This window comes from Anas acuta, chromosome 14 (assembly GCF_963932015.1).
Source record: "Anas acuta chromosome 14, bAnaAcu1.1, whole genome shotgun sequence".
In the NCBI taxonomy this organism is placed as follows: Eukaryota; Metazoa; Chordata; class Aves; order Anseriformes; family Anatidae; genus Anas; species Anas acuta.
Genome location: NC_088992.1, coordinates 6,032,077 through 6,055,395, shown reverse-complemented (window position 1 = coordinate 6,055,395; position 23,319 = coordinate 6,032,077). Strand labels below are relative to the sequence as shown.

Sequence of the window (23,319 nt, the reverse complement as noted above, 5' to 3'; positions counted from 1 at the left end):
AGCCCCTCGGGGCGGGTGGGAGGCAGGCAGGCAGTGGGATACGGTGGGGTTACGGCCCTTTATTGCTGAGCTGGGTACACAACGGGGTGGCGAAGGCGGTGGTGGGGAAGGGCAGCTCCTGGGGGGGCGGAGGGGCAGGGAGCAGGGACGGGGTGGGGTGACAGGGGGTCCCCTACCTGGGGCCGTGCCCCGATGGCCCACGCACGCTGCGTCCCCTGGGCATGGGGTCGCTGCCTTGGCACCTCCCAGCACCCCAGGCTGGCTCCTGTTTTTAGGGGGAGCGCTGTGGGGGCCCGTTATTGCCCTCCCTGGGCTCTGCCACGTAACCCTGCCCACCCTGCTGCCCCCCTCCCCATCACCCTGCGCACCCCCCCGCCAGCACCGTGCCCCCGAGCTCTGCCCCGTGCAGGGAGCTGCCTCCCGTGGGGCCCCCAAAGTGTCCCTGGGACCCTCTCAGCGTCACCTCCCGCACCGAGACCTCCTCCAAACCCTCTGCAACCTGTACCACTGCCTTCTGACCCCCACAACCCCCCCATCTCTGTGCCCTCCGTCCCTGCCGGGTCCCTCGGTCCCATAGGATGGGGATGGGGTGAGCCCAGGGCTGGGGACAGGGACAGTGCTGGGGACAGGGACAGTGCTGGGGGTGGCGCTGGCCCTCTCTTTGCCCGGGCGCAGTGGGAGGTGACTGCCCATGGTCCCCTCGGCACGGCAATAAATAACTTTGGCTCTCTTCGTCATCACTGGGGAGGAATTTGGGGGGATTTGCATGGAGTTAGGGTCAAAAAGTTGAAAAAAAAGCAAGCAGGATTTGGGGACCGGGGGAATAAAACATGAATTTTCCTCCTCCAGATCTGGTTTTGGCCGAAACCAGCCGGGTCAGACCCTGCTGGGGGAGGGAGTCCCGGCCACGGCACCCACCCGAGGGGCGCACGGTGACCCCATGGGGGTGCCAGCGCTGCAGGGGACACCCAGGGGCTGTGTCCCCCCCGCCAGCTGCCCCGCTCTCCCTGCTGACCACGCAGTCCTGCCCCGAAAGGTTAGGCTGGTAAAAATAGAGCCGGGCCATGGGACCGCGGGCAGGTGGGAGGCAGCTGACCCCGGCGGCACGCCGATGGGGACGGGGACGCTCCGCGCATCCCCAGCCCCTGCCCGTGCCTCTCCCTGCCCGGGGACCCCCTCGGGTGGCACCGCGGGGGGCTGGCGGTGCGGCGTGGCCGGGGCCGGCTGCTTTAGGAGGTGCAGGGGGCCCCCGAAGGCAGCCCCCCAGGTTTCAGCCGCAGGCTCCCGGTCCAGCCGCGGGGACACAGGTTGAAGCTGTGGATGCCCGGGCTCTTGGCCCCCGAGTCTTCGGAGTCGAGGGAGACGTCCGAGTCCGTCGGGGACCGGGAGCTGTAGCGCTTGGCTGGGGAGCGCGCGCCCACCACCGGCGATGGCAGCGGGCTCTTGGGGGTCGGGGACAGCCCGGCGGAGCCTGGGGACAGCAGGAGCCGGCGTCCCTCTGCCCAGGTGGCTCGGGACACCCCGGGGGAGGCACAGGAGCGGGGCCCGTCCACCCGGGGCGATGGCAGGGGGCTCTTGTAGCCGGGCGAGGGGCTGCCCGGTGCGGCCGGCACGCTGCAGGCGGAGGTGGCCACCTGCGGGGCCGGGGCTCTGCACCCCTCCGGCCGGGGGGATCGGGGCAAACCGGGCGACCCCATAACCTGGGGGCTGGCGGCTGGGGGGGTGAAGGGCCGGGAGCCCTCGGTCCCCACGGCTTTGGGCGAGGAGCTCTTCCTGCGGGCAGCGTTGATGATGTTCCTGGCAAGCCGCGCTTGCATCTGCCGGCTGGCCCGGGGGTCGGCGTCCTGCCGCAGCGGGGACAGGGACCTCTCGCTCCACGGCGGGGATCTGGGGGGGCCCTCGTCCAGCTCGGGCACCGAGGCCGGGCTGGCCCAGCCGTCCAGGCTGCCCTGGCGCCGCGCAGATCGGGGCGTCCAGGTGGGTGAGGCGGGGAGGGACGTGCGCCTGTCCTGGAGGGGACAGAGAGCAGGTTAGCGGCCCCACCGGGGTGGGGAAAGGGGACAGAGCATCGGTGTTGGGGAAAAGGGGTGAGAAGCCAATGGGTCTGATGCCCCACCGTTATCACAGATCATTTTTGAAGCCCTGGAGGTGAAGCAGAGCTCCAGGCAGGTGCGGGTACATGGGCGCATCCCCCTGCGCCGCAGTGCTGGGGCTGGGTTAAATCCCTGCAAGGAGGCTCCTGCACCTGCCTGGGTATTTGGGGCCATTAACGACCCCCCCGAGGGTGTGCTTCATCATCCCTGCCCCAAATAGGAGCCAGGATCTGTCTCTATGTGCTGGTGGCACAGCACGGCGGGGCCAGAGCCCCCTGAGGTGCTGGGGGTGCGAGCCCCCGGTGCCGAGCACGGCGAGGCTTCACCGCCCCGCAGCTCCTCCCGAGGCAGCAGGAAAGAGAAGAGACAGTCTGAGAGTGCACGAGAGTGTATTCAGAAAGAGGAGGGGGAAAAAAAGGCAGGAGAAATAAAAGCACAGTCAAAAGGCAACTCGTTAATGCGGAGAGCAGCAGGAGAGAGGGGCTCACGGAGCTCGGCGCAGGCAGCCCCCTGTTCCCATCCCTACCCTGATTGATTTTTCCCCCTGCAGAGGCTGGGGCAGGCACGGGGCCAACATCCAGGCTGCGAGGAGGCCAGAATCTGGGCGAGGGGCACCTCTGTTCCCGGGGTGAGCCAGGAGCACCCCGCACGTGCTGGCACAGCCGTGGGAACTGCCTGCAGAGCGCCGGCACCGAGCCGTGCCCGTGCCCATCCCTCGTCCCCCCGCTGCGCCCGCCTTGCTCAGCACCAGCCCCAGCAGCTCAGCGCCTCTGCGTGCCCGGGAAGCTGCTCCCAGAGCTGGCGGCTCTGCTCGGCGGCGTGGGAGCAAAGGACAAGTCCCTAGAGAGCAGCAGGAGAGACAGGAGCAGGCACAGTGAGTGGTACGAGGAGGCTGCGAGTCGGAGGGGCTGGAAATGCAGGAGGAGAGAAAAGAGACGGAGGCAGAGCTGCGATGCTCCGGAAAGTTTCCAGGGAAGAGAAGAGGGAAAGCACCGGAGGCACTGCGGGGCGGCCGGGCTCCTGTCACCACCTGGGGGCCCTGTGCTTTATGCCCCCCGCCCCGCTCGGCACAAAGACGCGGCTCCTGGCGCACCGGGGGGCTCGGCACCGCGTCCTCTCGCCCCCTGCACCGCCCTGGAAGCCGTTGAGCTACTTCTTTTTTTTCCTTTTTTTCCCCCTTTTTTTGGCTCGGTTCGGCCTTTCGCACACCCGTGAGCAATCGGAGAGGACTCGGCTGGCGGAGGGGAGCCCCAAAACCCTCTCCGTGGTCTCTCCGCCCCCGCTACTTGTAGTAAAAGGAAGGTTTCCACACCTGCGCCTCGATCCCCGCGTTCCTGGTGGAGTAGGAGGGCCGGGGCGCCTGGAAGCCCCCCTTCACTCGGCGGCACGGCGAGGCCAGCAGCAGCTCCGCCGAGGCTCCGGGAGCGGGGAGGCTGCTCGGAGGCAGGGGCAGAGCCCCGCTGGCACCGGGGAAGGGGCTGGAGGCCGCCCCGATGGCAGGAGGCTGCCAAACGGGGGAAGGAGGCAATGGAGAGGCCGGGCAGGACGTTCGCTGCGGGCAGGGGTAGGCGTCGGGAAGGGAAGGTCTGGGCGGTGGCATGGCCCTCGGCGGGACTTTGGATGGGGAGAGGATGAAGAGCGAAGGCTGGAGCTGGTAGGGCTGGTGCTTGGAGAGCTCCAGCTCCCTCTGGGACGCCTCGTTCTCCGCCAGGGCGCCGTAAAGAGACGCCGGGGGGGTTTTGGAGGGCCTGCAGGGACTCTGCACGGGGTGCCTGGAGACCATGGGCGAGAGGCAGGCGGTGGCGTCGTACTTCCAGGAGGGAGGCAGGGACATGGTGGGCGACGGGGAGCGCAGCAGCTCGGGCTGGGAGGGAGCCTCGATGATGAACTTCTCCATGCGGGACTGCCGGCGGGCAAACAGCTCGGCCCCCTTCCCCCTGGCTTCGGTGAGGTTGTGGCTGGGCTGGGGCTTGGGTTTGGGCTGGATGCGGGGGGATTTGAGGCAGGACGACCACGCCGGGGCATCGTCGGCCGGTGCGAGGTGCTGCCCGCCCCTGGCCGCGCTGCTGGGGACGAAGTTGGAGGCTTCTGCCCCCAGGGCGAAGGGCTCGTCCTCGGCACCGGGCTCCCCGTGCTCCTTCTGCTTCTTCCTGCTGTCCGCGCTCTGCACCAAATCCAGCAGGTCGGGGTTGGGGCCCAGCTTCGGCTTCTCGACGAAGGTGAACATGGACTTCTTGTGCGCCCTGCGGGCCGCCGACTCCTCCAGGATGCCCGTTTTGGGCAGGGGGGGCACGGCCCCCGCCCCGTGCACGGGGCTCTGTGGCACCTTCTGCTCCACGGGGGGGTACAGGGCCGAGTAGGCAGGGGGCGAGCGGACCCTGCTGAGCGGCGGGGGGCTGCCCAGCGTCTCCGCGTAGGTGGGCGGCGGGGGCAGCTCGGTGGGGGCAGGGGGGGCTCTCTCGGGGGGCTGGCTTGGGACCCCTTCGGGACCCTGGCTTGGGGTGGCGGGCGTCTGGGTGCCGAACGGCCTGGCCGTGCGGTTCTTCACGGGCTTGGGCTTGGCCAGGGTGAGGTGAACCTCGTAGTACTGCCTGCTCCGAGCCCCGTTCTGCGCCTGCCCGGAGGGGGTGGCTGTCCCCACGGGTGAGCTGGCTGTCCCCAGGGGGGTGCTGGCTGTCCCCACAGGTGAGCTGGCTGTCCCCACGGGTGCGCTGGGCATCCCCATGGGCTCACTTGGCATCCCCATGGGCACGCTGGCCGACCCCATGGATGTGTTGGCCGTCCCCATGGGTGCGCTGGGCATCCCCATGGATGCATTGGCCATGCCTGTGGGCACGCTGGCTGTCCCCATGGGCACGCTGGCTGTCCCCATGGGTGAGTTTGCTGTCCCCATTGGTGCGGTGGCTGTCCCCATGGGTGTGTTTGGCGTCCCCATGGGTGGGTTTGCCATCCCCATGGGCGCACTGGCTGTCCCCACAGGCACACTGGGCATCTCCACGTTGCCTGTCCCCAGGGTCACGCTGGCTGTCCCCACAGGTGTGTTACCTGTCCCCAGGGTTATGCTGGCTGTCCCCATGGGTGCGTTACCTGTCCCTATGCTAATGCTGCCTGTCCCCACGGGCGCACCGGCCACCTCTCCATTCTTCTGCTCGGGGATGCGCACACTCTGTGACGGAACAGGAGCAGCCACGCTGCCCCCCACGCCATCCTGCATCCCCCCAAGCCTCCCCGCCTCTCCCTCTGCCCTCTCCCTCTCGTGCAGCCCATTGGTGGCGGCCGGTGCCATGTTCTCCTTCAGGTAGACGCTCAGCGGGACCTGCTGCGCGTCGGCAGGCTCCGGCGGCGTCCCCCTGGTGCCGTGCCCCTCGCCCTCCTCCATGGCTCCTCGCCGAGGCTCCGGGCTCAGCGGCAGCCCCGTGCCATGCCCCGCGCCGGTGCCGGTGAGCCCGTCGACGCGCTGCTTGCGGCGGTGGAAGAGCAGCACGCCCTTGGAGCTGGGGCCGGGCGCCGTGGTGAGCTGCGCCACGATCCTGCGGCTCCGCGCCTTCGCCTCCTTCAGCTCCTTCTCCGAGAGGCTGGAGCTGCGGGAGACACCTGGGGAGAGAGCAGGGAGGGGAGGGGGTTAGCGGGGCTCGGCACCCCCTGCAGCACCCACGGCCCCTCCTCGAGGTCTCCCCAGGATCCCCAGCCCTTCACCAACAGCAGAGGGATGTGTGGGGTTGGGGTGGGAAGGGGGGACCCCGGTTTGGGGTAACGGGGGTCTCCCCCACCCAGCACAGCCCCTGCCCGAGGTGCTGGGCTGCAGCTCTGCAGGGCGGTGCGATCCCAAAGCCACCAAAGCGCGGGGGCACGCAGAACCCTGCCCCACCTCCTAATTTCCGAGCCTTATTTCAGCTGGAACACGCTGCCTACGGGAGCAGGGACTTGTTCCTGCTGGAAACAACCCCTGAAGCCCCGAAAACAGCCGCTGCCGGGCTGTCCTGACCGTCGCTGCCCCCGAACAAGGACAAGAGGAGCAGCGCGTCCCCGAGCCCCGCCGGCCGCGGGACAGCTTATCTTGCAGGGCTCTGTGCGCCGATCGCCGTGACCGTATGGGAAAGGAATTTCTCCAAAGGCTTCGGGAGGTTTCAGGTTGCAGCTCGCAGGGTTTCAGCCCCCGGCTCCAACACGCATGGGGCAGGGAAGGGGCCAGCATGTGTCCCCTCTCCCAAATCCCTGTGCACAGCCCCGTGCGGGCAGGAGAACGAACCCAACGGGGCCGCATCGGCCCCCATCACCTCTCCATGGGGCTGGTGGCCAGCCCAGGGCTTCTTGGTGCAGCAACACGAGATGGCAGCAGCCGACAGGAGCCGTGCACAGCCTGACCCCGTCCAACGCAGCCCTCAGCTCTGCGCCAGCCTCATTCCTTCGGAGCCTATAAAAGTGCTAAAAACAGCCGGCCGAGCGCCTGCTGAACCCGCTGAAAGCCCCCGTGAGAGCCGCCGGGCTTCGGGAGCGCTGGCCAAAAGGTCAGGGTGAAAGCCCTTCCCAGCCACCGGGAGGATGTGGAGCTGCCGGGAAGGCATTTTCTCGGGGTGAGACATTTCCTACCAGCGCGCCCTGAAACGCCCGCGGCCGCGCACGTCTGCCCGGGCAGCCCCAGCCCCTCCGAGGCCACTGCCAGCGCCCGGCAGCTCCCACCCGACACATTCGGACCTGTCCCCGCTGCAGTGGGGTCGGGGCAGCCCCCGGCCTCCTCTCTGGGGGCTCCTTCCCCTGCTCGCCCCCCATGCAGGGGCTGGAGGTGGGTGGCCGGGGCTGCCCGCCCCAAACCCAGCTCCTTCGGGCGCAGGCAGCGTCCACTCCCCTTTCCCTTCATGTGTTTTTCATTTTCTTGCCTTCTGTGCCGCTTGGGAGCCTTCCAGGATATTTTAAGCGGTGGTTCAGCCTACCAGCGAGGGAAGGGATGAGTGACTAAGCCAAATCCTTCCAGAGAGCTCGTGGGGAAGCGAGAAGGCTTCTCCGTGCCGGGCATCTCCTCTTCCTCACCCTGCAGCCCTCCTGCCTTCCCCTGCCATCCTCACGGCCAGTCCCAGCCCCGGCACCCCTCGGGCATGCAGGGTGGCCCCGCCACCTCCCAGCCTCGGTGTCCCCGTGCCGTGGCACCCATGGGTGGCACCTCTCCCTCCAGCCTAGGGGACTCGCCCACACCCAGCCCTTGCTGGCGGCTTCCCCACACCTCCAAAACATCCCCCAGAGCAGCACCCATCCCTCGCATGCCACGTCCTTATGGAGGCTCACAGCATTTTGACCTGCTGCAGGATGAAAGGAGCCCCAGGCTGGGCAATACCACATTTACGGGGTGCCAGGGGACTCCTGCAAGCCACCGAGCCCCGCACGGAGCAGCACGCAGAGCCCGGCCACCAACCCCTTGAGCAGGGTGCGAATCCCTGCCCTGCATCTCGGTGCTCTGCAGAAACAGCTCAGCCCCCAGCCGGTGCGGAGGAAGGGGCTGGAGAGGAGGAGAAGGAGGAAAAGAAGGAGGAGGAGGAGGAGGAGGAGGAGGAGGAAGGAGACCAAGCTTTCGGGCGGCCCCACAGCGGGTGGGTTTTAAGCCGGGCCAAGGAGGGAGAGAACCGCCAGTGGAAACTCTCCTGGATGATGATCCCCGTCTGCAGCAGCGCTGCTGGCATCCCAACCCTCTCCCTCCCGCGGCCGGGCATTGTTTTAAGGCAACTTTTCTATTTGCCTTGGCGGCGGCACAGAGCGGGGAAGCGGCTTCCTCCGGCAGGCGGCGAGGCCGGGCTGGCTGGAGGGCGGCCAGCACCGCGGGTCCCGCTCCGCCGCGCGCCCTCGCCGTGTTTATCCGCGGGGCGGCGGGGAGAAGGGGGCCGGGAAGCTGTTGGGAAACCGGCCGCAGGCTCCAGATGTCTGAGAATTTCGTGCTCCGACCCCAGCAGCCCGGGCTCCCTTGGAGGCCGAGAGCCGCCGAAGAAGCGCAGCTCTCCGCGGAGCCGTTTGGGAGCCTCTCGGCCTCGCTGCTGCCTCTCCGGGGGTGTCCTCCGTGCTGGGGGGATGACTCAGCCCTGGGGCAGAGATTTCCCACTTGGACCGGCTGCCGGCAGAGCCCCCGCAGCCCTGTGCTGCCAAACAGAGCCGGGATCTGCCCCCGGGATCTGCCCCCGGGATCCCACACGGACACGCCTGATCCGCCAGGATCTGCCCCCACGGACGGACCCCAAGCCCCCAAGCAAAGGCCGGGGGCCACCTCCTGCCTCCGGGCAGCCCTGGGCAGCTTGGAGAGGAGGTGACAGCAAAACCCTGTGCAGCCAGGGGCATCCGAGGTCCGCACGGTGCTGGGACAGGTTTCCGGCCACGCACGGAGCCCGGTCCAAAGCTCGGGTCCAAAGGCTGAGTGGCTCTCACCGCGCTCTTCCCCTCTCCCTTCCTTCCTTCCCACGCCGCTCACCGGCTCGCCAGCGCTGCCTCTCAGGAAGGAAACGTCTCCCAACCCCAAATGTCCCCGCTCCTGCCACGAACAATGAACCCAGCTCTGCCAACGCTCCGGGGACATCCCCGAGCCCCTGCGCTGCTGGGATGCCGGGGCAGGAGGTGAGGTGCTCCCTGGCACGTGTGAGCACCTTGAGCATCATTTCAGTGCCAAGCAATTCATCTGGGGCCAGCACGGCCCCTAACTCTGTCCATATTCCTACCTAGGTTCTTGTCCCAAGCTCTCCAGCCGCCCCAGGACTGCGTTCCAGCAGCAGCCCCAAAGCGCCGGGCTTCCCAGCCTCTCCCCGAGCTGTCAGCCGCCCCGCACCGACACTCTGCTCTCTCCTGCAGTGAGGGTGATGAGGGCGATGAAAGGCATTTTTGTTGTTCCCCCTTCCTGGCCAGATGGGAATAGAAAAATCCTTCTGGCTCAGCTTTCCGCGCAAAGGATGGGGGCCCCCTCGCCGGGCTACTGGGGAGCATCTGAAAGGCATCCAGCAAAGGCTGGGGTTGCCATCCGACCCCAAATGGTGCTGGAGGACGTCTCACACCCAAACGCAGCCTGTCCTGCCCAAAAATCAACCCCCAGAGCTGGGATGAGGCGAGGAGCTGGCCCCAGATTGCCAGGCAGGGAGATGCCCCAGGCCCAAGTGCGCCATACTCAGCTCCACCGTGCCATGAAAGAGCCCCAAAGCAGAGAATTACGCAGCAATCCTGGGAAGAAAAGCAGTGATTTTGGGGCTGTCACCTGCCAGGGCTGGGCAGCCACAAGCACCGGGTGTGAGACGTCCTCGCAGGGAGAAGCCACGAGGTACCCGAGGGGAAACGTGAAACCTGGGGCCCCGCTGGCACCTGACACATCCACGTGGGCTCTGACCTGCTCCTGGCCAGGGTGCTCGGCCACCCCAACACCATGGCGCCTTGGCCAGCCCGAAAAAACACAGCCACGGCCGGGTGGTGCTGGGGAGGGGGCACCCCGTGTGTCCACCCCAGCGCTGAGGGCTTTGGACACCGCGGAAATTAAGCAGGTTTTGGGGCAGGGAAGCCAGCTGGCCTCGTGCCCCAACTCCAGCTGTGCAGGGCGCACAGACGCGCTCACACGAAGCCTGCTCTTCCCTCCAGCTCCCAGTTATCCCAAATAATCTGCTGCTAGGAAAACAAGAAGGGTAGCACCAGCAGGCAGTCTGGCTAGCTAGGAACAATTAACATGCACGGATAAAAATACGACAATTTTCTGCCTCGTTCCCAGCTTCCAGCCCTCCCATAGCCTGGATATAACAACTCCATCAGGTTTTTTACCCGTGCTGGCCTCGGCAGACCCCGAGACCCCCGGCTCGGGTGGTGGGAGCAGCCCTGAGCTGCCTGGCAGGGCGCAGAGCGCGGGGCCTCTCCTCGCGGGTGCCTCTGCCAGCGACAGGATCTGGCACAGCGAGAAAATTCGATTCGCTTGCAAGTTTTCCCTGCGCTCAGCTCGCGAGGGCTTTGCTGGATTTGGAGCTCTCTGCCTCCCCGCTGCCCCGCGCTGCTCCTGGCTCGTGGCCGTGCCCTGGCTTTGCCCGGCCCTCGGCACCCAAACTCGCCCCGATTCTGCCTGAAATCGCCCCAAAGTCTCCGAGCAGCGAGTCCCGGGGCTCCCATCTCCCAGCGGAGGGGAAAAAGGGGATGGGTTGGGGCTTTTTGCTTTTTTTTTTTTTAGGGCACAGCAGCCGAGGGGATGCAGCGGGCAGCACCAGCCCTGCTCGCACCCGCGCTGGGGAAGGAGAGGCTGCTGCTGGCACCGACGTGGAGCCAGCATTTCCCCCGGCCGGCCAAAATGAAGCTGCCAGCTCTCCCAAAAGAAGCTGGAGCGGGGCAGCCCTGCCATCCATCCATCCATCCACCCACCCCCCCGCAGCGGCAGGGCCGTGGGCACTCCCTGGGCACCCCGTGGGCACCCCATGGGCACCTCATCCGTGTCCTTCCCCGTGCCCGCCGCACCCCGGGGGCGCACACTGGGGGGGCTCCTTCCCATGCAGACCGACCCACGCACCCCTCCTCACCCCGCTGCGCCCCCCGGACCCCCCCACACCCCCTTCTGCACCCCCAAACCCCCGCGCCCCCCCGTGCGCCCCCAAATCCCCGCTCCCCCCCGTGCGCCCCCCGTGCGCCCCTCGTAACCCCGGTCCCTATCCAAGCCCCCCCGACCCCCCGCCCTCCAGCTCGCTTCCCCCGTGTCCCCCCCGCCCGATTCCCGTCCCCCCCCCGTCCCCGGGGCAGCCTCTGCCTGCCGCCCCCCCCCCTACCCGCGGTGCCGGTGCCGGTGCCGCCGCCCGACTGCACCGGGGGAGGAGGCGGCGGGCAGGAAAGTTGCGGCAGCTCCGCCCTCGGAGAGAGCCCGGGGGGGGGCGGCGGGCGGGGGCCGGGCGGGCCGGGGCTGCTGCGGGTCCCTCCGGCCCTGCCCGTGCCCGTCCCGGTGCAACGGAGCGGCTCGGCTCGGGGGGGGGGGGGAGCAAACCCGACGGGACGGGAGGGGAGGGGATGGGGATGGGGATGGGGACCCCGCTCCCGGTGCCCTGATGCCACCCTGGCACCCCCCCGGGACACCCGGCCCTGCTCGTCCCATCCCGCTGGGTCTGCCCTGAGCCCCCCGGGGGGGGTGAGAGAGGCCGGAGCATCCCATCGGTCCCCCCCTGAGCATCCCTTGGTACCCTGAGCATCCCCTTACCCAATTTTGAGCACCCCCTCGCCCCCCCCCTAGCACCACCAGGACGCGCAGCGAGCTCCGTTTCAGACCCAGGCAGGGCAGCAGGGTGCCCCCCCCCGCAGCCCAATTCCCCAAAACGCTTGGAAATGGGCAAAAACCCCAAGCCCGGTGTCACCACCCGGGGACCTGCTCCCCAACCCCGCTGCCGGGGGGATCCTGGGCGCCACCCCACGCCCCAAACCTGCCCCGTGCCCTGCAGGATGAGCTCCTGGCCTTATTTATTTTTATTTTTTTGCCTTTCTAATTTCCTTTCTTCCTGCCGGTCTTTGCTTTTTTATTTTTTTATTTTTTTTTTGGTGTGCTTTTCTGGTTTTTGAGGGAGCCTGGCGCTAGCCCCCGGGGAGCGAACCTTTTTGGTGATTTGCACAGCAGACGGAGAAACCAGTCCTGCCTCTGCAGCTCCCAGCCCGAGCCTTGAGCCGGGGCTCCCCGTGCTCCCCAAAAGCTGCTGGGTGGCTCTGCACAGCTCGGGGGCTCCCCTGCACCAATTTTGGGTGGGGATGGGCGCAAAGAGCCACCAGACAAGGGGAAAAGGAGCAAAGCAGGCGCCTCCTGACACCTCCCGGGGATGCTCTTGCAAACGGAGCCACCTGCTTGGTGCCCTGCCCCTCACGGACACGCAGGGTTAGGGTTATTTTTTGGGGTTTGGGGGAAGCCCCGGTGCTGCTGCCAGGGCTGGGGACCCTCGGTGCCATCCTGCCTGGAAAGAATGACGGCGGCACCGGCGGTGAGCTCAGGCGGAGGAGGAGGAGGAGGAAGCGGGGCAGCCGCGCTCTTTCCAACAAACCTGCTGAGTTACTTGAAAATTCCAGCCTGGCAGCGGCACCGCTGGATCGCAGCTCGGGCTGGGAACACGCTGAGCCCGGACACAGGCAGGCCTGACCTTTTCGGCTGCAAATCGACCGTCCCGAGCAGGGGGGGGACAGGGAGGGCTGGCTGGGGCTGTCCCTTCTGCTCACAGCACCCCGAAATGCTGCGGGCGCATTTAGGCTCCCATCAGCAAGCCCTCGTCCCGTCCCCGGGGTGCTGCCTTTGAGGGCTTGGGGTACCCAAAAAGAGGGAGCCCAGGGGATGGATTTGGGAAACCTGCTTCATTTTGAGCCCTGCTGGGTGAAAGGAGAGAGGTTGGTGCCATCCCTCCCTGGGTTCGGGGGCTGCTCGGGGAAAACAACCCCCCCCCCGAGCCCAATTCCCAGCGGGATGGGGACACACCTGCCCCAGCAGCTGAGGTAACAGCTGCTCGGGAGAGAAATAGGCAGAGGGGTGGACACAGAGCTTAAAAATGGGCCTGCAGGAGGGCGGGGGTGACCCTGCTGGAGCATCTCCCCCAGGAGCATCCCCCCGGGGACACAAGAGGGGCTGCAGCTGGAGCATGACCCCCCCCCCGCTGCCTCCCCCTGCTCCCGGGGGAAGCCGCAGATTCCTGTAGGGTTTTGAGGCCATGGAGATCATCCCAAAACAAGCCCGTGCCAGGGCTCAGCGGGGAGGCTGGGACCTCAGATGTGTCCCCACCGTCCTGCATGGGCAGAGCCCAGCACCCCACAGCCTGCTGGGCAGCCCCAGCCCCATCCACAGCCGGGTTTTTTTTTGGGGGGGAGGAGGGCAGAAGGTGGCAGGAGGGGGTTTTGCTTACTCGCTTTCCTTGGCTCGCTGGCGGGGTTGATGAGGACTCTCTTGATCTTCACCACCCTCCACTCCTGGCTGGGGTCAGCCGTGGGGCTGGCGGCTGTGGGGAGCAGCTCTGGGGCAGAGTCGGGGGATTTTTGGGGAGCTGCGGGCTCGGCCCCCACGGCCAGGCTGCCTCCGGTGAGTTCGGGGTCTGGGACATCACCACTGACCCCATGGGGCTCCCTGCTGCTTGTTTGCCCCGCCAGCAGCCCTGTGTGCCCCTCTGGCATCCTGCCGGCCGCCGTCAGTGCCTTTGGGAGCGGTGCTCAGCGACCCCTCAAGCCCCCAAAGAGCCAAGGCGCTGCTCATAGTCCGAGGGCTGCTCGGGATGCAGGGGGGGCACGGGAAACGTGGGGGGCTCAAGGCGACGGCCACGCATCAGCCCCTCGCTCCCCTGCTGCACCCGGGGCTGTTCCTCTCCGAAATCTGGTGTCTGGCTCCGGGGTGTGCTCCGGGATCCCAGCCGAGGAGCTGCCTTCAGGGGGTGTCACCCACGGGGGGGGTTTTTTGCAGGAGTTTCTCCCTTCCAGCCAGGCAGAGCAGCGGCGTCCCAGGACCTGTGTGAAGGGAAGGGGAGCGCTGAGTGCCGGCACCGAGCTCCTCTGCGCTCACAGCCCAGCCTGGGCAGGGCGAGGAAGCCCCCCCCAGGATGCTGATGCCCCTATTCCACCCCACAGCCCCGTGTCACCACACCGGGAGGCGAAATGCTCACACCCTGGGCGCTTTTGGGCCGGGGTCTGCCCAGGCAGGAGGTTTTGGAGAGGCAGGGCTCCAGCCTGGTGCCTGCCCAAGCTCGGCGGCAGCCCTGGCTCCGTCTCCATCCTTCAGCTAACAAAGCCGGGCTGTGTTTAACCATTCCGTGACTCACGGCTCCGGGACAAGCGCGGGCAGAGCCGCTTCCCTCTCCTCCTGCTCGGCTGGGGCACGGCCTCGCTCCGGGGACAGGATACAAGGGGAAATTCCTCTGCCCTGAGTCCCCGGCGCAGCCACCCCGCAGCAGAGCGGGAGGGAAGGGAGGTGCTGCCCGCCCGACCCCAAATCCGCCCCAAAACGCTGCCGGGATTTTCAGCCCCACGAGCATCCTGCGGCTCCCTCCGGGGCGCACGGCCCGCCTGGGGGACTCTGCCTGCTCCTGGCGAGGTTGGTTTGGAAAAAGAAAGGGAAAAATAATAATAATTAAAAAAAAAAGGCAGGCCATTTTGAAAGCAGGCAGCGAAAGCTTGGCTGCGAGGGTTTCAACCAGGCTCTCGGGCATTTCCCAAGTGAAACGCTGCATTTTTTGGAAAATGCCCAAAGGAAATCTTCTGTCACTTCTGCAATCCTTCCCCCTGCCTCGCTCGGCCTGCGAGGGCTCCACAAATTGATCCTGGGGGGGTGGGGGTGTAGATTTCAGCGTTTCTCTTCCCAAAAAAAGGGATCTCACCCTGCTCTTTCTGCAATTCGGGGCTCTGGTAGTTGTGGAGAGCCACCACGTCCACCAATATGGGTAGGGAGGGTGCCCAGGGAGGGTGCCCACCCGTGCCAAATTGGGGCCGGGGAGGCGTTTTGGGGTGCCCTGTAGGGCAGCAGGGGATGCTCAGCCCAGCAGGCAGCAGAAGCGGGGGCTGCCCAGGGTGGGGGGGCTGCAGTGCTCCTAGGAAATGTGTGAGCTGCGAAACGGTGCCAAGGGAAGGAAGAGTAAAAAAAAAATAAATTTCTATCTATATCCCCAAATTCGCCAAGTGCTGAAATCTGGCGGCAGGAAGCCCTCTTGCTCTCCGCTATCTGTCCCTGCCCACTCGCTGGGGTCTGACGAGCAGCCCCCCCTCCCGCCCGCCTCTCTCGCAGCCTGCTCCCCCCCCCCCCTCCCCAAATTGAGAAGGGAAAACTAAAGTTAACTTTCCACCTCCCACACAAATATTCTTGGCAGGCGCTGCTGGCACTCGGGCTGCCAATCCCGGGGATGCGAGCCCTGCACAAAGCCTCCCCCCCGGCTCCGTCTGCCCACAGCTCCCCAAAGACCCCCCAAAACCTGGCTCGGGGGGGTGTTTTGGGGCACCACGGTGACCTGGGTGCTCCCGTCCCAGCTCCGCACGTGGACACTGGGTGGATAAATGGGGGTAAATTGGGGTGCCCCCCACCCTGTGGGGCCACGGGGATGCTGTGGGGCAGGGGGTCCGTCCCCGTGTCCCCGCACACATCGCCGCCCTCCGCTCGCTTTCCATCACCCTTAAATGCGGCCGGGCAGGGGGTGGGATGGGGGGGGCAGGGGGTGTGAAGGCTCTCGGGTTTCCCAGCGGGGCGCTGTCACTCAGGCAGGCCCCTGCTGCCCAGACTTTCAGTCCCCAGCCCCGGTCACAAGATCGGCGCCTTCCCTTTCCAAAATAGACCGGGCGCAGCGCATCCAGCTGGGGACTTTTGCACCTTTGGGTGCCAGCAGCTGAATGTCCCTGGGGGGTGTGTGTGTGGGGGGGGGGGAGCTTGGCGCAGCATCTCGGCCCCCGACACCAAAATCCCTGCAGTGGGGACCCAGGGATAGGGGCGCAGGGCTCTGCTCCTGCCACCACCCGCCCCAAACCCCTTCAGGTTGCTCCCCGCGCGATTCCTGCACCGTTTTCATGAGCCATGAAGCAAAAAGCCCCAACCCCGCTGCTCCCTGGGCTGGGTGACCCTGCGGCACCGTCCCTCCACAGCCAAGCACCAGGATCGGCTGCATCCCACAGGACAAACGTGGCAGCCCCCCCGTGTTTTGGTGAGGGAGCCCCCACGGAGCCGTCCCCGTGGTGCTGCGCCGTCACCCAGCGGCGCCTGGAGCCGTGCCCGAGCCACCCTGTGCCCGGCTGCCCGCCCTTCTGCTGCAACCCAATATCACCCCCGGGGTCCCTGCAGGCACAGCCGAGCCCCCAGCACCATCCTGTGCCCCCCCAGAACCCCCCCTCTGCGTCCCCACGCCTGGAAAGCTGCAGGGGCTGGGGCCAGCTCGGTGCCACCCCGAGCAGAGCGGGGCTGGGATGGCAAAGGGATGGATGTGGCCAAGCCCTGGAGACACCAGGGTGCTCCCTCGGCACCACAGGTCCCCGGGCCACCAAACTGGGACGGATCCTGCCCCAAAATGAGCCGAGGACGGCCCCAACCCGTGGGGCTGGCAGCGGTGGTGCTGGGGTAGCTCGGAGCCAGCAGCGTGCCAGGGAAAACAAAAGCTTTCTGCAGCCTTCTGCAGCGCTGATTTACTACCTGGACGGAAACCGGGGTGGAAAAAACAACATTCCTGAGAGCTTGTCCCCACGCAACCCCTGCCAGCCCCGGCGTCCCCGAGCAGTGGGACAGGGACAGGGGGAGGTCGGGGTGCGTGGGGCGCTGATCCCGTGGATGCGCCGTGCCCCGCGGGGGGTTGCACCTGCCAAAAATCAGCACCCGGGTGGAGCTGTGCTTACCGGTGGGGTTTGGAGGTCTTCCTACTCCCTGTCCTCCCCAACGGGGCCACCCGGAGCCGTGGTCCTACTGAGCATCCCGGGCATGGCCGCGGGCAGGGCAGGAGCCGCCTGGTGCCGGGGCGCACAGCTCAGCGCCGCGCGGGGCAGGTCGCTGCCTGCCCTGCCCTTTGCTTATCTTGGACCCTGCGAGGCCAGAGCCGAAGCTCGGTTTGATCCCCCGAGCTTCCTGGAGGTGAGGACGGCCCCACCCTGGCTGTCAAATCTGCCCGGGAGCACTCTCAGGGTGGTTTCGGGGAGGAAAGCGCCAGCTTGGCTGAGCTGGAGACCTCGGGTGCCACAAGCAGGGCTCCCGTGCCACCGAGAAGGGCGGGTGGGGGGCTTTGGGGACCCCCGGCCAGCTCCGTGCAGGGTTTGGGGCGCTCGGCTGGAGCCCTGGAGGGTGGCTGTGGGGTGCCAGGGGTGAAACCACGGCTTGGCCTCTCCAAAACTAAAACCCCACAGCTCAGGGGCCAGGCATGATGGAGCCTTCGCCCCTCTCGCTACTGAGTGTGTGCTGATGAACGCTCGCTAATTAGGCACAGCCCCGCTGCAGCAGCACGGAGGGGGTGTGGTGGGGCTGCCTCCCCCCGCAGACGTGCTTCACGGCCCCTTCACCCAGCAGGAAAACCCCCCAGCAGCTCCCAAATCCAGTTTTGGCGACCTCCGTGCGCTTGGAGCAGGGTGATGGAGGGATGGAGCAGCTCAGCCCCGCACAAACCCCATCTGCTGGTCCCACTGTGACCCCCCCCAGGCTGGGGAAGGGGGGCCGGGTGCTGGGAGAGGGGAAGCAGCTCCTGCACCCCCAGCGCTTTGCTTTGTGCCCCCCAGGAGGCAGGGTGGGAGCGCGAGGCCAGATGGCTGCACACACACAGCCGAGCCTGGGGACAGCCAGAACCACACCAAAAAGGACAATTTACCATTTTAGGGACTGCGAGCACTGAGCACGGGACCCTCCGAGCCCCCCGGTGAGCGCTCAGGGACAACCCATGGGAAACAAAACCCCACGGGAACGCAGCCAGGCGCAGCGCACGCACGTTGCCAGCCCTTGGCCCGGCGGCACTGCGGGATGGTGGCCTTGGGACACGGGGTTTGCTCCATCCCAAGGCTCCGGGCAGGAGGAGGGGGGAGCAGGAGGCAGCAGAGCCCCCTCGGGCTGTGCCCAGCACCGGAGCCTTGCGCCCCGGAGCATCCCCGTGCGGTGCCGCGTGCTGCAGGGCGCGATGGAAAGGTTTTAGGATGGGGCTGTGGGTGTGTGAGGGGCAGAAATGGGGGCGATGGAGCTGCTGGAGACAAACCCTGCACAGCCCCTGCCTGTCCCCGGGGTCTGGGGCTGTGCCCGAGGGGGCACCGATGCTCCGGGGTGGGGGGACACGGCTGCTGCCCCCCAGCCGGTTCTTCTCCCTCCCTTCCTCTCCTGCTCTGCCCCTTCCATCACACACAGCCCCACGGCAGCTCTGCCCTCCACGCGGAGCCCCGTGCCCCCAAATCTGGGGTCCCGTCCCCATGTCCCCCCCCCATATCCCAGTACCTGTGTCCTGGCCGGGGGCCGGCAGCGCCCGGCTCTCCTCGCCCCGCTCTCCTGCAGCCGCCGCGCAGGGCAGGGAGAAGCCGGGGGGGGGGGGAGAGGGGCGGGAGGAGGGGAGTGGGGAAATGAAACTTTAATAGCACAGAGCCCCTTTTGTTTCGCAGCATATGGGATATTTCATACATGCTGAAGGCATTAACCACCTATGCGCTCCGAGCGCTCGCAGCCCCCGCGCTAGGCTGCGGGGCATGGCTGGAGGCAGCAGCAGACGGCCCCCGGCCCCCGGCCCCCCCCTGCCTCGGGGGGTGGGAGCCCAAATTGCAGCCCTGAATCACCCCCTGCTTGGCTTTGGGCAGCCAAATCTCCCAAATTCAAGGCCATGTCCCCATTTGTAGGGACATGTGTGTGCCCACGATGGAGATCCATGGGGTGTGAGACCCCCAAACCCTCCCCTCCCATCTCACCCCCTGCCTTGGGGACATGGCAGTGACACGGGGGCCTGTGGGGCTGTGGCTGATGGTGGCAGAGGGGCCGGCAGCTCGCCCCATCCCATCCCATCCCCGAGACACTCAACCATCCCTGAGAGCAGCGAGCAGGCACGGGAGGGCTGGAAAATGCCTGTGCTGGGTCTCCTCACTGTGCCTCCCTCCGTGGCACGCGGGGACAGACCACGACACCCCAAAATCGGGGTGGCACCACTCGTGCGAGGGCATCCCTGGCACTGCACACCCCTCCCCATACAGGAGGCGTCGGCTCCGACCCCACGGGCAGGAGAGGACGCGGGCGCACGGCCACGGCGCAGCCACGGTCAATTGGTACTTTGTCCGGTGTTTATCCAGTCGGACCCTAATTTGAAATAAAAAACACAGCCCGTAAAAGGCCTTTACAGCTCTTCAGAGCTCGTAAACCTGCAGCGGCGGAGTGAGGGGGCCGGCTGATTGGGGGCAGCCAGGAAAATTTATTGCAGATTTCGGTAAGTTAAACATTGCAGCGCGGCGAGCCCCGGGGCCACTGTGCTGAGCAGGCTCCCAGCGGCAGGGACGGGACAAGGGGAGCTTTATGGGGGCAGGAGAGGGGAGGGGGCTGGGGGGCAGCGGCTGCGCCAGGACCGCGCTCGCCCCTCGCCATCGGATGCGGCACGGAGCACACCGGCTCCACCCCGAATGCCAGCACTGCCACTGCAGGGAGCCCCAAAAACATCCCCCAAAAACAATTTTGGACTCGTTTATAATGTTAGGAAGTCCTTGCAGCAGCAGGATCCTGAAGCCCCAGGTGCTTTATCCAAGGCGAGGGGATGGATGCGGGCTGTGTGCCCCTAACCCCAAGCCGCATCGCCCCGGCGCGCTCCTCGCCAGCATCCCCGGGGCCGTGCGAGGCTCACAGGGGGAGAAACCCCAACCCCATCCGTGCCACGGGCTCGGTGGGGACCTCGCTGCAAGCCCAGCCTCGGGCAGGAAGAACGGGGAGCGGGGCAGCCGGGCTGGTCGTGGGAGTCACGAGAATTGGGAGAGAATGAGAGGAAGCGGCCGGGGTGGGGACCGCGCGCGGGGAGGTTGGGCAGCGGGGGGAAGGCATTTTTCCTCGCCAGCGTCTTGGCCGCTTTGGTGTGAACTGCTATAAATTTGCTCCTTATCTCTCGGACCATTTCATGTTTTCATGAAAAGAAAATAGTCTGCAGGAAAAAAAAAAAAATAATAATAAAAAGCCGTCGATAAAGCATCCCTTCGGCGCGGGGAGGAATGCAAAACGCCTCGCAGCCACGGGGCCGGGGCTGGCGGCGCGCTGGGAAAGCGCCGAGACGGGGCAGGGCCTTGGCTCGGCCACCCCAGGGCTTCCTGGCACGGGGTGGTGTCAGCACCCATGGGTGCCCTTCTCCTGTCCGCACCCAGCCCTGGGACAGCCCCTGCTGGCTCCTTACAGCGGGGGGCTTGGACCCCCCCAGGGGGCTGTGGCTGCGCTGGCAGGAGCCCAGGTGGTCGCACAGCCCCCATCTTCACCCACATCACCGCCCAACATTGCCATCGTCACCCCGTGGTTGGGTGTCCCTGCTCAGAGAGCATCCTCCTGGTGCCAGCACAAGGCCACGGCTCTGCCATCCCCGCCTGGGGACGGCACAGCCACATCTGAGGCCCAGCGTGGTGGTGAGGCAGCAGAGCAAACATGCAAGAAAAAAAAATGTGACAGCAAAGGGGATTTTTCAGGGCGGGGAGGAACGGTTAGCGCTGCGTTTTGTTTTGTTTTCCTTCGGTGATGTTTCATTTTCTGTTCCAAGAGATCAGAAAAGCCGTTTCCAATGAACAACAAAAACTAAAATAAAATCAAACCCTTCTGTTTCGCCACGCAGCCCAGCGTCCTCACACACGAGCACCCCCAGGTGCCAGCCCCCTCCCGAAGCCCAGCTCTCCCCCGGGGCCGTGCCAAATGCCACCTCCCCACATCCCAAGCTGTGCGTCCCCTCTCCGCGGGGCAGTGCGCTGCTCGCGGGGCCGGCGTGTGGAAATAGGATGTGCGTTCCCGTGCCAAAACACGCACGGAGCACATGCCAGCAACGCCTGTGCCGCGGCACAGAGCAGGCTGTGTAGTGGCGGGGCGCACAAGTGGCTTTTGTTGGAGGGTTTTGGCCCTGCCGGCTGCTGCGCGCTGCTGAGGGGCCGCCGGGTGCCCGGCGCTCCGCCAGGGGTTGGTGCTCGCTGTCGGTGCAGCCCTGCTGAAATCAGGGTGTTCCCAGGTCCTCCCCAATTTATTTTTTTTTGCCACCTGTCCATGCACCAGCTCTTTCCTTTTGGTGGGGCACTTTTGTGCCTGTCAAAGCTGGAAAAATGTTGTAGCACAAAGCTGGGGCTGCTCGGCTCGTGGCACGGGCTGGCAGTGCCCAGGGCAGGTTTCTCCACCGGGGACGAGGACGGGGGCTGTCCAAGGGATGCATCTGGATGCGTGCACCCAGCATCCAGCCCCGGGGCACTGGGGTTCAGGGCACGAATTCCCCCAGCCCTTGTCCCCGCAGTGGCTCCCGGCAGCTCCGGGGGCTCCATTGCAGCCCCGCCGCCGTCTGACGCAGGCGGCTCCGCTTCCAGACGGTCCTCACCCCCCCGGGCTGCAGCTGGAAGAAAGCCCCTTTGTTCGGCTCTGCAAACACAGCCCACGCTGCTGGCGGACCCCAGCGCCTGCCCTGACCCCCCCACCGCCCCAAAACACAGCCAGCCTGGCCCAAAAGGGGACGGGGACGGGGCAGCCCCAACGTCACCTCTCCGGCTGGGATCGGTGCACGGGAAGGTCCGTATGGGCGCATGGGTACGGTGTGATCCTACAGGGATGGACAGGCAGACGGGGGGATGCTCTGCAGATAATTCCCTCATGGCCAGGACCTTCACAGGGACATAACGGAGCTCACCAGGCTGGGAGAGCGCTGCTAATGGGAAGCAGGCGCTGCCCCCGCCGCCAGGTCCCCTCTCCACTCTCGGGGTCAGCTCGTGTTTTCTCAAGAGCTGATTGCCGAAAAATTGGAGGCTGTGTGCCTGTGGGGTCGGAGCAGTTTGGGGCCAGCCCCAGGTGGGGAGAACGAGCACAGAGAGCCCCGGTGAGCAGGGCAAGGGGGCTGTGGAGCCCCCGGGTGTGCACTGGCGAGGCGGGGAGGAAACCAGAGCACAAAAATGCGATAACCAGACGCGAGCCCCGGCCCTGGCGCGGCGCTGCTCCCGCCGCCGCGGGTCAGCCCCGCAGACTGTTTATGGAAAAGCCCGAGTTTAGCGCGAAATCCATCTCCCGCTTCCTGTTGATCGCCGGCAGCCAAGCGCCGCGCTCGCCAAGGGCTGCAGCGGCGCAGGGGGGGAGCTGGGTGAATGAGGGAGGGGGGCGCCGAGCGCAGGGCAGCACCGAGCCCCCTGCAGATCCTGCTGTGGGGAGGACTGGGGGGCACTGGGGGCTTAGGACAAAGGCTCTGAGCTGCCTGGGGGGGCCGGGCAGCCCCCCAGCAGTGGGTGCCTCGCAGCGAGGAGCCTGCGGTGCCAAGGGCGTGCGCCCAGGGCCAGCACCGCCGCTGCCGAGGTTGTCCCAGGCAGGAGCGGAGCCAAGCGGGGCCGAGCTGCGGATGCTGCTTGCTGCCTGAGTCATCGGCCGTGGCCAGCCCGGAGGAGTGGAGCGAGGCAGAGCCGGGCCTGAAATCCTGAAATCTGGCCTCTTTTTCTCAGAATCCATGCAAAGAGGATGGGAAAAACGCTGGGGGAAGGGGAAGCACCGAATGCGCCAGGCTGCTCAAATCTCCCGTCCTTCAAAGAGCCCCGACCGGAGATAGGGGCAAAGGTGGGGGGCTCCAGCTGATGGGGACAGCCATGGGGAGACCCCTACCCCCACCACGGGGCTCCAGAGACCCCCCAGTACCCCCCTGCCGCTCCCCACGGGGGCCGTGAGCGGGAGGGGGCCGGCAGCCGGGTTGGGGAGCGGGGTGCTCATGTGGCCACCAGCTGCTTGGAAAGCATTCCCTGGCTCCAGGTCAGAAGTACAGATTTTTATAATTATTAGCCCTCGGTAATTTACCATAAAATATTTATTCTGGCTCACTCCGAGGCGTTTGAATCGTGTTGGGTCTGCGTGTGCATGTGGAGGCTGGGTGCTCTGCTCCCAGCCCCGAGGAACACGCACGGGGCTGTGTGTGGCCCCGGGCAGAGACCCCCAGCAGCAGCCCGGGGTGGGGTCCAGCCCCCCCCTCCCGGTCCTATATGTCCCATATCCCCTCCCCATTGCCGCAGGGCCCCCCGCAGCCCATCCTGGACCCACAGCAGCTGTGGGAACACCTCCTTCTCTGCTGGCCTTGGGGACAGCGTGTGGCAGGGCTGTGGCTTCGCACACGGCCAGGACCCCGCAGCGGGGTGCCCGCGTGGCACCAGGTAGGGGAGCAGGCAGGGGATGCCCTGCTTCGAAGGGGCAACGAGGAGAAACCAGCCCAGGAAGGCTGCTGGGGGCACAGGGTGGGGTGGGGATGGTGGGGAGGGACGAGGTGGGGAGGGGCCGTGTGTCCCCCCCCAGCTGGAGGTGAAGCACAGCGGGGGCTGCCCTCGGCATCTGAGTGCGCCTGGGTGGTCGGCGGGGCAGGGCTGGGGGTGTTGGGCTTTGGGGATGAGCTGGGGGATCTGGGGGGGCTGAGAGGTGCTGAGCCCGCTGTTTGGGGCAGGAGGGACGTCCCCCAGCACCCCTCCCGGCAGGATGGGGCCCCACGGGCAGGCGCAGCTCTGCGAGCCCCCGCGGTGCGCGGGGAGGGACTGGAGGGGAAACTCAACCCAGATGTGGGACAGCGGGAAAACCTCGGCGATGCCCTGCCTGCACCTAGGGCTGGACGTGCCGCTGGGCAGCCCTGCCTCCAGCTGCAGCTTC

General features: G+C 66.6%; 1 protein-coding gene across 4 annotated transcripts; it reads right to left on the bottom strand.

The window, feature by feature from the left end:
* Positions 1-39: 39 nt before the first annotated feature.
* On the bottom strand, positions 40-18,071 carry SYNPO (synaptopodin). 4 transcript variants are annotated; one of them, XM_068697895.1, is made up of 4 exons: positions 17,956-18,071; positions 12,941-13,532; positions 3,406-5,687; positions 40-2,009 (listed from the first exon to the last, which is right to left on the bottom strand). In XM_068697895.1, the coding sequence occupies exons 2-4, from the start codon at positions 13,203-13,205 to the stop codon at positions 1,230-1,232; spliced, it is 3,327 nt and encodes a 1,108-aa protein (XP_068553996.1). In that variant the 5' UTR covers positions 13,206-13,532; positions 17,956-18,071; the 3' UTR covers positions 40-1,229. The 4 variants fall into 4 exon arrangements, with proteins under 4 accessions (XP_068553996.1, XP_068553995.1, XP_068553997.1 ...); XM_068697894.1 differs by lacking the exons at positions 12,941-13,532; positions 17,956-18,071 and adding an exon at positions 9,864-10,608; XM_068697896.1 differs by lacking the exons at positions 12,941-13,532; positions 17,956-18,071 and adding an exon at positions 8,542-9,790.
* Positions 18,072-23,319: the final 5,248 nt, after the last annotated feature.

Excerpts from the sequence above, each read along its gene's own strand:
- SYNPO (XM_068697894.1), bottom strand. The coding sequence starts at position 10,575 with ATGGGAAGGAGCCCCCCCAGTGTGCGCCCCCGGGGTGCGGCGGGCACG. Across the intron at positions 5,688-9,863 it reads GTCTGCCGAGGCCAGCACGG|GTGTCTCCCGCAGCTCCAGC; the intron begins GTAAAAAACCTG and ends CTCTCTCCCCAG. Across the intron at positions 2,010-3,405 it reads ACGCGGGGATCGAGGCGCAG|GACAGGCGCACGTCCCTCCC; the intron begins GTGTGGAAACCT and ends TGTCCCCTCCAG.